The 13,480-nt window shown below is 42.2% G+C and overlaps 1 protein-coding gene across 1 annotated transcript in view; it reads left to right on the forward strand.

The window, feature by feature from the left end:
- Positions 1-13,480, forward strand: part of LOC144770294 (uncharacterized) — a 320,171-nt gene that overhangs the window by 283,229 nt on the left and 23,462 nt on the right. Inside the window, exon 5 of the mRNA XM_078654692.1 lies at positions 10,059-10,199. Coding sequence (XP_078510818.1) covers positions 10,059-10,199 — 141 coding nt within the window. The remainder of the gene's footprint in view (positions 1-10,058; positions 10,200-13,480) is intronic.

Here is a 13,480-nt window from a genome sequence, read left to right on the forward strand (position 1 = left end):
AGCAGGGTAGAGTCGAGTGCTTAATTTGTAAAAATGTAAGTGCCTGGGCCTTCTACAGGAGCCACTTCCGTTTACTCCACGCTTTGCCCTTTCCAGTGCTGTAAACTGCAGTAGCATCACAACTACTAACAACAACAACAGCTGGTGTGCTTTTTTCTAAATGAGACAAACACAGCCACCATGTGTCAGACTGCCATAAGAGCCGGAGTTGATAATTAAGTGCTGGTGCCAAGCACCGGAAACTACTGGCTCAAATTAAGCACTGGTACGGTCACAGGCCTAATGCTCAGGAAATAAATACCAGTGAGTCCCGATGTGCAGGTAATACATACCCACCCTCTTGGATACTACTGCTAATGTAAAACAGAGCTATAAAATATAGGGTGAAAGTCTGTTTTTAGATGGCGTGTTTTTCATAGTACTATTTAGGCAGAAACTTACATGAAGCATACGTGTTGGATTTGCTTTAATGATAAGGCTCCACCATTTTTGTCATTTTGAAACACATGTAAATGCCAGGTTTTGGGATTCAAAACATGGAGCAAATAAAAAGGGTGATAACTATCTTAAGTCACACTATTATTCATTAATTGGTAGTGCCATACGAATTTTAGGAATTGAGGTGAGTTCTAACTTGCTTTCACGCCATGAAAAATCATGTTACTCTATTGGGATTTGCTTAACCATCTTGGAGAGAAAACTACAGAAATACAGAATAAAAGACAATACTCTGAAACAAGAGTGAAGATTAATTGTCAAGTCCTCATGCTTACCCCCAAGTGACATTGTTCACAACTTGTACAATCTTTCTGGAAATTGTACAACAGTTAGTAGACACCCCCACATGTGAAACGTTTCTTTCCAAGTAAGATGATTGTACTAGAAGCATGATCGGGCATTACCTATTGAGCAATAAATTAAACTTCAATAATTTTTTTTTTTAAATGTCAGATACTTTGTAAATTCTCATAGATTGAGAGTTAAAGAGGTAGGTCTAACATTGAATTTCATAAGTGTTGTTTGTAAATTTGACTTTCTGATAATTTAGACCTTTACATGATTTATCAGTCAAGTTGCCTTGTATCTCAATCATTCTTCATACAAAATAAGGGTTGGGCCAAAGACTAAGGTATGATCTAGATTTTAGAGTACAGTCCGTGAGTATGGTGGAGGACATTACATACGCCACCATGACAAAGTAGTATCCACCAAATTCAAAGATCACTATCAATGTATAGGTGATCTCTCTACCTTGATAGCAACCTCCGTCATGACGTTTCCGTCATGGGAAATAGTTTAGTGGATTGCTGAGTTTTTTTGTTTACTCCTTTGTACCAAACATTACTAGAGTTTTTGTTTTTGTTTTGTTTTTCAAACTCAATTATGGCTAGACTTTCTGGTCTTCTTTTTATCTCCTGTCCTTTTTAAAGCTACTGCAGATTATGTCTCCTGCATAAAAGGTCATGGGTCTGGAGGTGCATTTGCATTTGCTTGGAGTTGCACAGTAACCCACATGGTTGTTAAAGGCAGTTATTAGATCACTAACAGACCACATCTGAAGTTTCTAGATTTATGTAAACTTTTGGTTCTGAGATCTTTACCCTCATTGATATTCTTAGATCTGTTTGGGTCTTGACACACACTATCCCCATTTGCAGATTGACACAAAGTACAGGGTATAGTAAAGAGAATAAAACCTAATAAAATGTGAACGCTTGGCAAAGCACTTATAGAAATCAAGATTAGACCTTACGCCTGCACCATCACTTGCGGAAATCTGTGTGGCCAGCCATATTCTGTACCTATCAGCCTTGTAGTGGTGGTGGGAGGGCGGGGGGCGTACAGGAATTCAGTTTTCTATATGAAACAGTTTGTGCTCTTTAGGAGTTTAAACAAAGTAAAATGAGAGTTACCTCTCAAGAATGTAAACAAATTCAAAGACAACTGGCGGTTCTGTTCAAAATTCAACCAACGTTGTCCAAATCTCAGATATATTTCTGTGTGTGACTGAAGTCTGAACCATTTTCAGTTAGCATTGTAGCAAGCTTTAACATTTCTTTTGGTACTTTCTTTGTGCTCCTGTGACTCATCTTTTTTTAAAATATTTTATTTATCATCCTGTGACTCATCTTAATACTATCTTATATCCTGCCTTTCACACAAAGTAAGTGTCATAGCATCATCCTCTATTTGGTATGTATGGCAATGATCTTAGTCTTTTCTCTTAGTGAATGGGCACTGTGTACTTGACCATTTTCTCCTTCCTGATATCAGGGGGAATTTGGTGATTTGCTTCTCAACTAATCTTCGTCTTCAACTAAGAAATATAAAATGGCTATACAGTTTCTATTTCTCTTTTGTGTTTTTGCTACAAACGGCGAATCTCGTAAAAAAAAAAACACTATGTGCCTTTCATTTGTACTGTTTAGTGCAGGGTGGCACCGTGGCTACTGGGAGAGCTGTCCTTTCCTAGGAAATAAAGAAGGAAACTGAGGCAAAAATTGGACTCTATAACACTTTCCAACATATAATATACATGATAGGAAAGTGATCTTTTCAGTTGAAGTATACCTGCACCTTTTATGATTCATTAAAAAAAATACATCTATGTAAGCTGTGATCATACATACTCACCGTGATGCCAAGGCCTACTATCTTTTTGTGAATTAATCCCAGAATATTTAAAGATGTTATTTTAAAAATGTTTTCAAATGCCTAGAAGTGGGTCCGTCTGTGGACAGCATACACCTTCTGAAAAATGTATTCCTAAATTATATCTTTATCAACGTATGCTGTACAGAACAGTGACTCCTCCAGCAGGTAATAGTTCCATATACAAGTAAAGAAATAAAGGCAAGTGCGCTTGCTGCATTAAGATTATGGTCCACTGTAACAATTGCATTTCAAGATAGCAACTCCACAATGTCTAACATCAACATCAGGTGACAGTACTATTAGCTGCGATTGGCCAAATGCATGAAATAAATTGATGTCACAGATGTTTGTATAAGTAGTCCAGACTTGAGACATCAATTGCAGATTTTTAGTAAACAAGTTCTTTAAGGTGATTTCACTCCTAAAAGACACATTGTCAGACAGAAATACAAGCATTACCCCACATTTACATGGCTGCTTACTTTGAAATCTCAATGTTGTTTTTTAAAATAAATTAAATGTGATATTGTGACTGCACAATTCAAATCTGGATCTTTTGGTTCCCGAACAGCTGTCCAAACCGTTAGATCTGACAGACTCATTCAGATTTCTTTGAAAATATTATCCTGGCAGTTATGTATGTTTTTGCTCCTCCATAATTTATTTAACTCAAAAAGTAATGAGGTATCGGAAAATGCTGGCTATTAATTAAATGCAAAAACAACAATTGATGGACATAATGCAGGACAATGTTATACATTCACACCAGTACAGAGATATGGGACTAAATCCATCGTTTTTTTGCTCACCATGCCATTCCAGTTTGAAGCCAGCCATATGCAAATCAGTCTCGACCCTGTGCCCAAAGGGAACAGTCCAGCCCGAACCGCCAGGCCAGGTCCTCCCTTGATTGGAAACAAGCATCCTCCGACCGGTTTTGGGGTTCAACCCTCTTCAGCCAGGATAACTTGACTCCAGTGGCATGGAGAGCACAGGGCCCACGTCTGGGCATACCCGCCCACTCAGGGTGACAAATGCAAAAGCAACAATTGATGGGCAGAATGCAGAACAATGCCATACATTCACCCCAGTACAGAGATCTGGGCCCAAATCCATTGTTTTTTTTGCTCACCATGCCATTCCAGTTTGAATCCGGCCATATGCAAATCAGTCTTGACCCTGTGCCCAAAGAGAACAGCCCAGCCCGAACTGCCAGGCCAGGTCCTCCTTGGACTGGAAACAAGCATCCTAGGACCGGTTTCAGGGTTTCACCCCTCTTCAGCCAGGATACCTTGACTCAAGTGGCATGGAGAGCACGGGACCCACGCCTGGACCATACCCGTCCCATCCGGGGTGACAAATGGAAAAACAGCAATTGATGGACAGAATGCAGAACAATGTCATATATTCACCCCAGTACCGAGATCTGAGCCTAAATCCATCGTTTTGTTGCTCACCATGCCATTCCAGTTTGAACCCAGCCATATGCAAATCAGTCTTGACCCTGTGCCCAATGGGAACAGTCTAGCCCGAACTGCCTGGCCAGGTCCTCCTTGGACTGGAAACAAGCATCCTAGGACCAGGTTCGGGGTTTCACCCCTCTTCAGCCAGGATAGCTTGATTCCAGTGGCATGGAGGGCACGGGACCCACGCCTGGGCATACCCGTCCCACTCGGGGTGACAAATGGAAAAACAACAACTGATGGACAGAATGCAGAACAATGTCATATATTCACCCCAGTACTGAGATCTGGGCCTAAAACCATCGTTTTGTTGCTCACCATGCCATTCCAGTTTGAACCCAGCCATATGCAAATCAGTCTTGACCCTGTGCCCAATGGGAACAGTCCAGCCCGAAATGCCAGGCCAGGTCCTCCCTGGACTGTAAACAAGCATCCTAGGACTGGTTTCAGGGTTTCACCCCTCTTCAGCTAGGATAGCTTGACTCCAGTGGCATGGAGAGCACGGGACCCACGTCTGGGCATACCCGTCCCACTAGGTGTGATAAATGCAAAAACAACAATTGATGGACAGAATGCAGAAGAATTTCATATATTCACCCCAGTACAGAGATTGATGGATTTAACCCAGATCTCTTGACTGGGGGTGATTGTATGATTTATTCAGCATTCCTTCCATCATTTGTTTGCGTGGCTATTAATTAAATATCACACTCAATTATTATTTACAAAAAGGAAAAAATTCCAGAGCGATGACAATATGGAATTCTCATCATAACTTAAAATAATTAAACCTGAAGGAACACATATAAAGCAACCAAAATATGTTTGCACCATTGTCTTGTGCTTTATAACACCTTTCATGTCGCGTTCCTCTTCTTCTTTACTCTTTCAACCCCTAGACTTGAGCTCTACTCTCAAGCAACTTCATAAATAACTCACTTTATTGTGAAATGAAAAATTAATCTACTTAATCCTTCTGGGGGCCTAAATCAATTTTCCTAATTTCAAATGACTCCAAAGGCAGTTACAACATTTTCTGGATCCATTTACAGCTACTATTTGTTATGACTCAAATTGATGCAAAGAAGTAATAAAGTACTTATAGAGGGGCATTCCCTCCCACTGCCTCTCAAAATGCTTTTGGTAATACACTCTTAAAGGTGGGGCTAAAATAAAATATGCAAATTGGCCAATGCTATGTCTTAGAATGCAAATTCTACTTAGTGCTCCGAAGAGAGACCATTGGAGGTTTTCAATTAGGCATAATTGTTCCATACTTGCATGATAGTTGGGTGAAAAATCCCAAACGCATTATTACAGTGGTTCACTGTAAATTCTTTTCATACCATGAAATTGTTGTCTTTTCAAGTATTTGTTCATCCATTTAAGGAATACGTGGAAAAAAGTCACTTCTACTCCTTCCTTTTCTTCTGTTTATTGCTCGAATTAACAGCATCTATGCCAAACTCAGAGTGAAGAGAGGGGGCGAACTCCGAGGAGCTTTGTATTATCCAGTATTTGGGTGTCTTTCATAGATTCACATGCCTGAATCATTCCCCGTCATCGAGACGGGAGCCTCCGGTATATAAAAAAGTAATGTCCTATAGACATACATAGAAAAGAATAGGCCTAAGGATCTCACCTTAGTGTCCTATCCACGTCCTTTTGTAAAAAGGACCAAAACAGAGTAGGCCCAAGGGTCCCACCTTGGTGGCCTATCCGTGTCCTTTTGTAAAAAGGACCAAAGTAAAGAAAACCAACCAATCAGCTACCACCTCCTTCTAGAACCCTCCTGTCAGGAGCCCAAGTCTCTCAGATTTTCATACGCACCAAGCTAGTTAGGCGTAAACTTGTTAGAGAGATAGGTGAGTCCTTCCAGGGGAGGCGGGAGGGTGCATGTGAATCTATGAAAGACACTAATACTGGATAACTGCAGTTACAGGTAAGTAACGCATTTCTTATCCAGTATTTGGGTGTCTTTCATAGATTCACATGCCTGAATCAGAGTAGCAAGCAATACATTATGCACATTTTTTGATGGAACATCGTATATGAGTCTGTAATATATATCACGCGACTGCAAACTACCAAAATGCATTGTCATGTAAATATTAGTAAAAGAATGTGCATACCAGTAAAGGATGGAGGGATGTAGGAAGGCTCACCTCACTGGAATAGATGGCGAAGCACTGCTCGGCCCACTGCTGCATGCTTCATCAGCTCAGTATCCAGGCAATAGTGCCTGGTGAAGGTGTGCGGGGACTTCCAGGTCGCCGCTCTGCAGATGTCCAATACCGGTACTCCAGCAAACAGCGCCGCAGACGTGGACATGGCTCTTGTCGAATGAGCCTTGACTCGTGAGTCCAAAGGCCGTCCGGCCTTGTCATGACAAAAGGTGATCGCTGAAGAAATCCACCTTGAAATACTTTGTTTTGTCAGGGGCATGCCTTTTCGTGGTCTACTAAAGGCAATAAAGAGTTGAGATGACTTCCGGAAGTGTTGAGTCTTGTCGATGTAGAATTTAAGACATCTCTTCAGATCTAATGAATGCAGAGTTTTCTCGGCTGCAGTGGTAGGATTTGGAAAAAATGACCTGAGTACCACTGGTTCGTTAAGGTGGAAGTCCGAGGGGACTTTCGAGATAAACCGAGGGTTAGTTCGTAGAATGACCCTGTCTTCCCTGAACTGCATAAAAGGATCCTGGATTGAGAGAGCCTGCAACTCGCTGACCCTTCTGGCAGAGGTTAAGGCTAGGAGGAGGGCCGTTTTCCATGAGATGAATTTGATCTCCGCTTTATGGATGGGTTCGAAGGGGTGCTTCATTAATTGGTGAAGGACCACATTGAGGTGCCACGACGGAGGGATTTGCCTTGGTCGTGGGAGGGACCTGAATAGACCTTTAAGGAATTGTTTTATAAGTCTGTTCGCCCACAGGGATGGACCCTTAGAAGTCCTTGTGAATCTGGAGATCGCCGCTAGATGCACTTTGATGGATGCATGTGCGAGGCCCGATTGCGCTAGATGCAGTAAGTATGGTAGCAGCTGCTGTGGAGTGACGTGGAAGGGGTGCAAGCCTTTAGTCACACACCAAGAACAGAACCGCTTCCATTTTAGTGAGTAGGTTTTATTAGTGCTGTCCGCTCTAGCCTTTGCAAGGACGTCTCTGCACTCCTGCGGGATGGTTAGGTGGCTGAATTCGCGGTATTCAGGGGCCAAGCTGACAACTTTAGAGAGCTTAGATTCGGGTGGAGAACCTGCCCTTGGGACATTGTGAGCAGGGCTGGATAATGATGCAGGCGAAGAGGTGGCCGGGCAGAGAGGCGATGAAGGTCCGTGAACCAGTGCTGCCTCAGCCAGGATGGAGCGATTAGAATCGAGTGCAGGGCTCCGACTTCATCTTCCTGAGAACCCTGGGTATCAGTGGAAATGGCGGAAAGGCGTACGCAAATACGTTGCGCCATGCGATGGAAAATGCATTTCCGAGGGTTCCTGGGTGGTGATGCCTGCTTGCGAAGCTTGGGCATTTGGCGTTCTCTCTGGTGACAAACATGTCTATTCGCGGGGTTCCCCACTCCGCGAAGATGTGCTCCAGCACCTCCGTGTCCAGCTCCCATTCGTGGGATGGGGACCTCTCTCTGCTCAGAGCGTCCGCCAAGACATTGTCCTTGCCCGGGACGTACTCCGCTTTCAGCGTTATTCCATGTTCCAGAAGCCAGTTCCAGACTCTTTGCGATTCTCGAGATAGTGAGAGCGATCGCGTCCCCCCCTGTTTGTTCAGGTAGTGCATCGTCGTGGTGTTGTCTGTCCTGACGAGCACTGAGGAGTTTCGAATGCGAGGTAGGAACACTTGAAGAGCTAGGAAGACCGCTCTTAACTCCAGTAGATTGTTGTGGAGCTTGGTTTCCTGTGTTGTCCACTTGCCGTTGATCTGGAGTTCTTGGAGGACCGCCCCCCAGCCTTCTAGGGATGCGTCCGTTGTTATTACGTGTGGTTCTGCTGGAAGCAGGAACGGTAGTCCCTGTGACAGGTGTTTGAATGATCTCCACCACTGTAAGTGGTTGACCATGGTTCGAGTGACACGTATGCGGTCCTCGAATGATCCCGCAGCTTGTGTCCATTGCTTCGTTAGTTCCTCCTGGAGAGGGCGCATTTTGAGGCGGCAGTGGGGAATGAGCATGATGCATGAGGACATCATGCCGAGGAGGGACTTGAAGGTGCGGACCGGTAGAGTCTTCCGTGATGCCACTGACGTGGCCAGGGAGATGAGTTTGACCTTTCTCTCCTGAGAGGGGAAAGCTCTGACGCGTTCCGTGTCCAGAGTCGCTCCAAGAAATGTAATGACCTTGTTGGGTTCCAGTGCCGGCTTCTCGCAGTTGAGGGTCAAACCTAGTCGGTGGAAAATATTCAGACAGGCGCTGGAGGATGTGGCTGCGGCGGTCGCAGATGGTGCCTTTACCAACCAGTCGTCCAGGTATGGGAAGACCTGGTGACCCTGTTGACGAAGGAAGGCTGCTACAGGGGAGAGGCATTTGGTAAATATCCGTGAAGCAGATTTGAGGCCAAACGGGAGGACACGAAATTGGTAGTGTTGTCCTGCTACCGCAAACCTGAGGTACTTCCTGTGCCCTTTGAGGATAGGAATATGGTAGCAGGCGTCCTGCAGGTCTAAGGAAAAATGTGAAGTACCAGAAACACTCTCACCGTCTGACACCAAGTCGTCTGTTCTGTTCTTCAGCCTGTTGAGCCAGAGTAGTAGGCGTCCTTCTCGGTCCTTGAGGGTCTTGTTTGAGAAGGTCCTACATATTTTGCAGTCCTTGGCTTGATGTTGAGGGTAGAGGCAATATAAACAGGTTTCATGTTTATCCTCTACATGGAGCCTTTTCTTGCCACAAGAGGAACAGGCTCTAAAGAGACCTTTTTTCTGGCTATCAGCCATAAAGATAGAAGTTGAATAAATTCGTTTTTTGAAGTAAGAAGAAAGATTCCTGAGGAGAACTCAGGTGGAGACTCCCTAGCACAACGTGTGGTAGAAAATCTGAGACTTGGGCTCCTGACAGGAAGGTTCTAGAAGGAGGTGGTAGCTGATTGGTTGGTTTTCTTTACTTTGGTCCTTTTTACAAAAGGACACGGATAGGCCACCAAGGTGGGACCCTTGGGCCTACTCTGTTTTGGTCCTTTTTACAAAAGGACGTGGATAGGACACTAAGGTGAGATCCTTAGGCCTATTCTTTTCTATGTATGTCTATAGGACATTACTTTTTTATATACCGGAGGCTCCCGTCTCGACGACGGGGAATGATTCAGGCATGTGAATCTATGAAAGACACTAATACTGGATAACTGCAGTTACAGGTAAGTAACGCATTTCTTACTCTTTGTAATTTTTAATGCTTTTATTTTATATGTGGTGCAGCTCTAAGGAGCAATAGAGCACTTAACAGAGAACATCTTTATTTTAGAAACAGTATCTCAAACTCGGTGCCATATGCAAAACAGTGCTTGTGTCAAAGTGAGACTAGATGAATGAAACATGAAAGGGATGAGGATTGGCCACTATCTGTAATTGAAGCATACAGTATATTGTTGATTTTTACATCAATACATTATCACAAGTACAGTTGGAGGCACTGGGAGATAAAGCGATGTGTTCAGAACCACAGAAGGATTTGAGCAAGTGCTTACGAAGTTATCACATACTAAAATCTGAGGTTGCACCTCGGCATCTTAGCCACTATACCATTTGTCCTCTCCATAACTTTCTTAGCATTTTTTACGTTTCTAGGAAAATGGATCCAACAACACAAAAAGTGTGTGAAAATAAAAACTGTATTCCCCCCTCCCCCTCCCCATGTAGTGACACGACTGCCACAATAGAGTGAGTTGCGGAAGTTTTTCATTGGTATATTTTTTAATCTGTTTATTTTTTGTGTTTCCTCACAGAATGGCTGCAGGCAGTCCAGGCAATGATGATTCTCTCCATCATTTTTAGCGTCATTGCTTTATTCATGTTTTTCTGCCAGCTGTTTACACTCACCAAGGGCGGAAGGTTTTTCCTCACTGGATTCTTTCAGATCCTTGCTGGTAAGCTGAGCGACGTAATTTGATGTTTTTGATTTGGAAGTGTGTCAGAGTGTGGCAAAGTGTTTTTTCTTTTTCTTAGTAATATGTTTTTGTGATTGAGTTGCCAGGGAAATGGCTGGCTTGCTTAGAGGCATAGAGCACTTTGCCAGATGTCTCATCTGGAGTTCAGTTCTCCTGCTAACACAAATGCTGTGCATGCAAAACCTGCAAAAAAAAAAATATGAATAAAGAATAACATTTTAATGAGAAAAAATGCAGTAATAATATGGAAATTAATCAATTCTCCCTCTGCTAGAACCGGTGTATAAATTCACAATATTGTTCCAGATCGAGTTTCTTGCAGAACGCTTTCTGGACCTTTAGTGCGAAGCTTCCTTCACACGCGTTTTCACATCCACATATTCCTTACAGTGAGAGCTTATCCTACAGTCATTTTCATAAGAATTTCCTTTGACTTTTATTACTAACTGCAAATGTTTATTAGCACTCGCAGCCCTGGCACTGCCTAAGTGCTACACATGTATGGTCATATCTACTTTCTTCGTATTTGCAATTTCATGTGACTGAACTCAAAGATCGCTGGTCACCAGGCAAGAAGAGAATACAACAACCCTTACTAATCAATATTTTCTGCATGGAACTGCTTTTGTTGAAAATGTATTCATTTTTCATTGATTAATGTAGATACTTTAAACAGTATTTCTCCTTTCAAATTTAGATGCATAATTCTTTACTTTAAAAAATCATCAGAAATCCACCATTTCTGCTTGGTAGAATCTTCATTGATAGTCACAAACTCTTAAATAATTCCCTTCTGTGTGTGCGGATCCTGGAACACCTTTTTACATAGTTTGCTTCCATAGCAACGCTATTACAGAATATCTTTGTGTATGAGTTCATATTTAGTTTCTGAATGTTCAAAATAACACACTAGATTAACATCATACACCTGCAGTGCAGCATTCAAGTGCAGAAAACCCCCTTCAAGCAGTGAACGTAAGGGTACAAATGCAGCCTTATCAGGCTAATGTAGAAGATGGAGAGAAAAAAGTTTGTCCCTTTAAGAACCTGGGAAGCTCCTCCTCCAAGAATGTATTGTACTGGCATTTGCCTCCCAGGGCCAGTTTTTTCCAGCGTGAGAGAGAATTATCTCAGAATATGCCTGAGGTTCTGTACATCAAAATAGCTTATTTTTTCCTGTTAAGAAAGTATTTTTACCTAATTCACTTGACATCATTTACCACCTGATGTGGACTGTAACATTGTTTGTGACTGACTTCATTTTCCAGTCAGAATGCCATTGCTCTTTTCTAAGTGCCCCTCATATGGGAGAAATACAGCAGCCACAGAAACCCACAAAGTATGTGTGCTTTGTCTTCCTGCCCTCAGATTCTGTGATGAATGTGCCATCTGTAGTAAGATGCCATAAGACTAAGGGGCATATTATCAAGGACAGACGATACATTATCGCCGATTTTATCGGCAGGAAACTGCCGATAAAGCGGCGATAATGGCCTTGATAATATGCTCTATGAATTCCAATCGAAGCCCATGTTAGATGTGAACACATCTAACATGGGCTTCGATTGGAATTCATAGAGCATATTATCAATTCATTATCATATTATCAATTCATAGAGCATATTATCAAGGCCATTATCGCCGCTTTAAAATCGGTGATAATGTATCGCCTGTCCTTGATAATATGCCCCTAAGTGGCATGTTGGAACAGATGAGGGCCGAAGAGGAGAAAAAGAGAAGGCTAGACAGGTCTGTCTCAGAGCCTGGCCTGAGCCCATAGCACATCCTGAGAATGAATGTATATATAAAGGGTACACCCTGCACTAATAAAAAAAGTTCCTAAGGCAGGGTAAAAACATCTATACTGTAAATCATTAGGCTACCTATCTGCTAATCCAAATATATAAATATTGCATGATTAACAGAGCTCATGAACACACTGAAATAGCAAGAAACAAAATTATTTATTTTCAATATTGCAGAATATACAGCTCTAAGAACACCATAGCAATCATTTCTATGAAAATTGAAGGATTATTATTTAGAAGTAGAGCCAATCATTGAGGACTTTGCATCATTGGTCCATTAATTGAGATACTTGTTCTTGTATGGGTTATGATTGATGCGATTGATTGCAATGGTTTTTTAAGAGCTGTATTTTCGGATTGCTTTTTACATTTATGTACAAGTTACTTGTGGGCACAATACTTGAATATTCAGTGTGTTCATGAGCACTGTTAATTATGCAATAATTGTACATGTGAATTAGCAGATAGGTAGCCTAAGGATTTACAGTATAGTCAAATCCTGAGAATGACCACCAAAAAGGAAGGTCTTAATCGAGTGGCAAGGAAAAACACTACCCTCATTACCAATGCCGCAAGAGACTGATGTCCAAACCATGACCTCAGCATCGAGAGTCTCAGTGTCAACTTGCTTGTCGTCGAAAGATTGCTCAGTGATTACACACCAATGACAGAGAACATGACCTGCCGTTGATGTCAAAATATTTGAGATCGACGTTGAATAGACTTTCACTGCTGTTAACGAAATACACATCAAAGGGGAAGAGGCATAGATCATTGTTGACATTGAAAAAGGAAAAAACATGACTAGATTATCATCATATATGTCTTAAGTGTGGTCAACATCACCTTCAGTTGTTCACTCTATCCATTCAACATCTCCACAATCTAGAATGGCTTCTTCAAAGGAGCAAGACCATGCTCCTCCTAAAAATAGACAAGCTCCATTCTTTTTGGCCATTCGAAGACAGCATTATCTCTGGGCCCTACACCTTTGCCTTATCGGTCCATTAGGCCAACCCTTTTTAAGATCCGGTGGCAACACCTTTTAGTCCCCAAGATCTTTCTCCATCTAGGAAGATTTAAAGGACAACAGAAACATGAAAACCATAATCTGCACTACAATCCCAAAGAAGCATAATTGAATCACAAATCTAACCTATTAGTAGAGGATGCAGATCATACACCCAGTCTCGCTCTCCTTGTTCAGATTAATCTTAACACACTCATCATTCACACCCACCTCTATAGCACCATCTCTGTCTGTCTTCAGTGGATGATATCCTTACTTTCAAGAGGACAACACTTAATATTTTGTAGGCAACTCCACAAGCAGCTTTCTCCATAATACTGGAGCTCTTCATCTAAGAGCAGCTCCCAAACATTTATTACCTCTGGTTCTGCATCTTCTATAGATAGCTGAAGAGAAAATGCATGACTCCAGCCACAGTGAAG

The sequence above is a fragment of the Lissotriton helveticus genome, chromosome 7 (assembly GCF_964261635.1).
Source record: "Lissotriton helveticus chromosome 7, aLisHel1.1, whole genome shotgun sequence".
Taxonomy (NCBI): domain Eukaryota; kingdom Metazoa; phylum Chordata; class Amphibia; order Caudata; family Salamandridae; genus Lissotriton; species Lissotriton helveticus.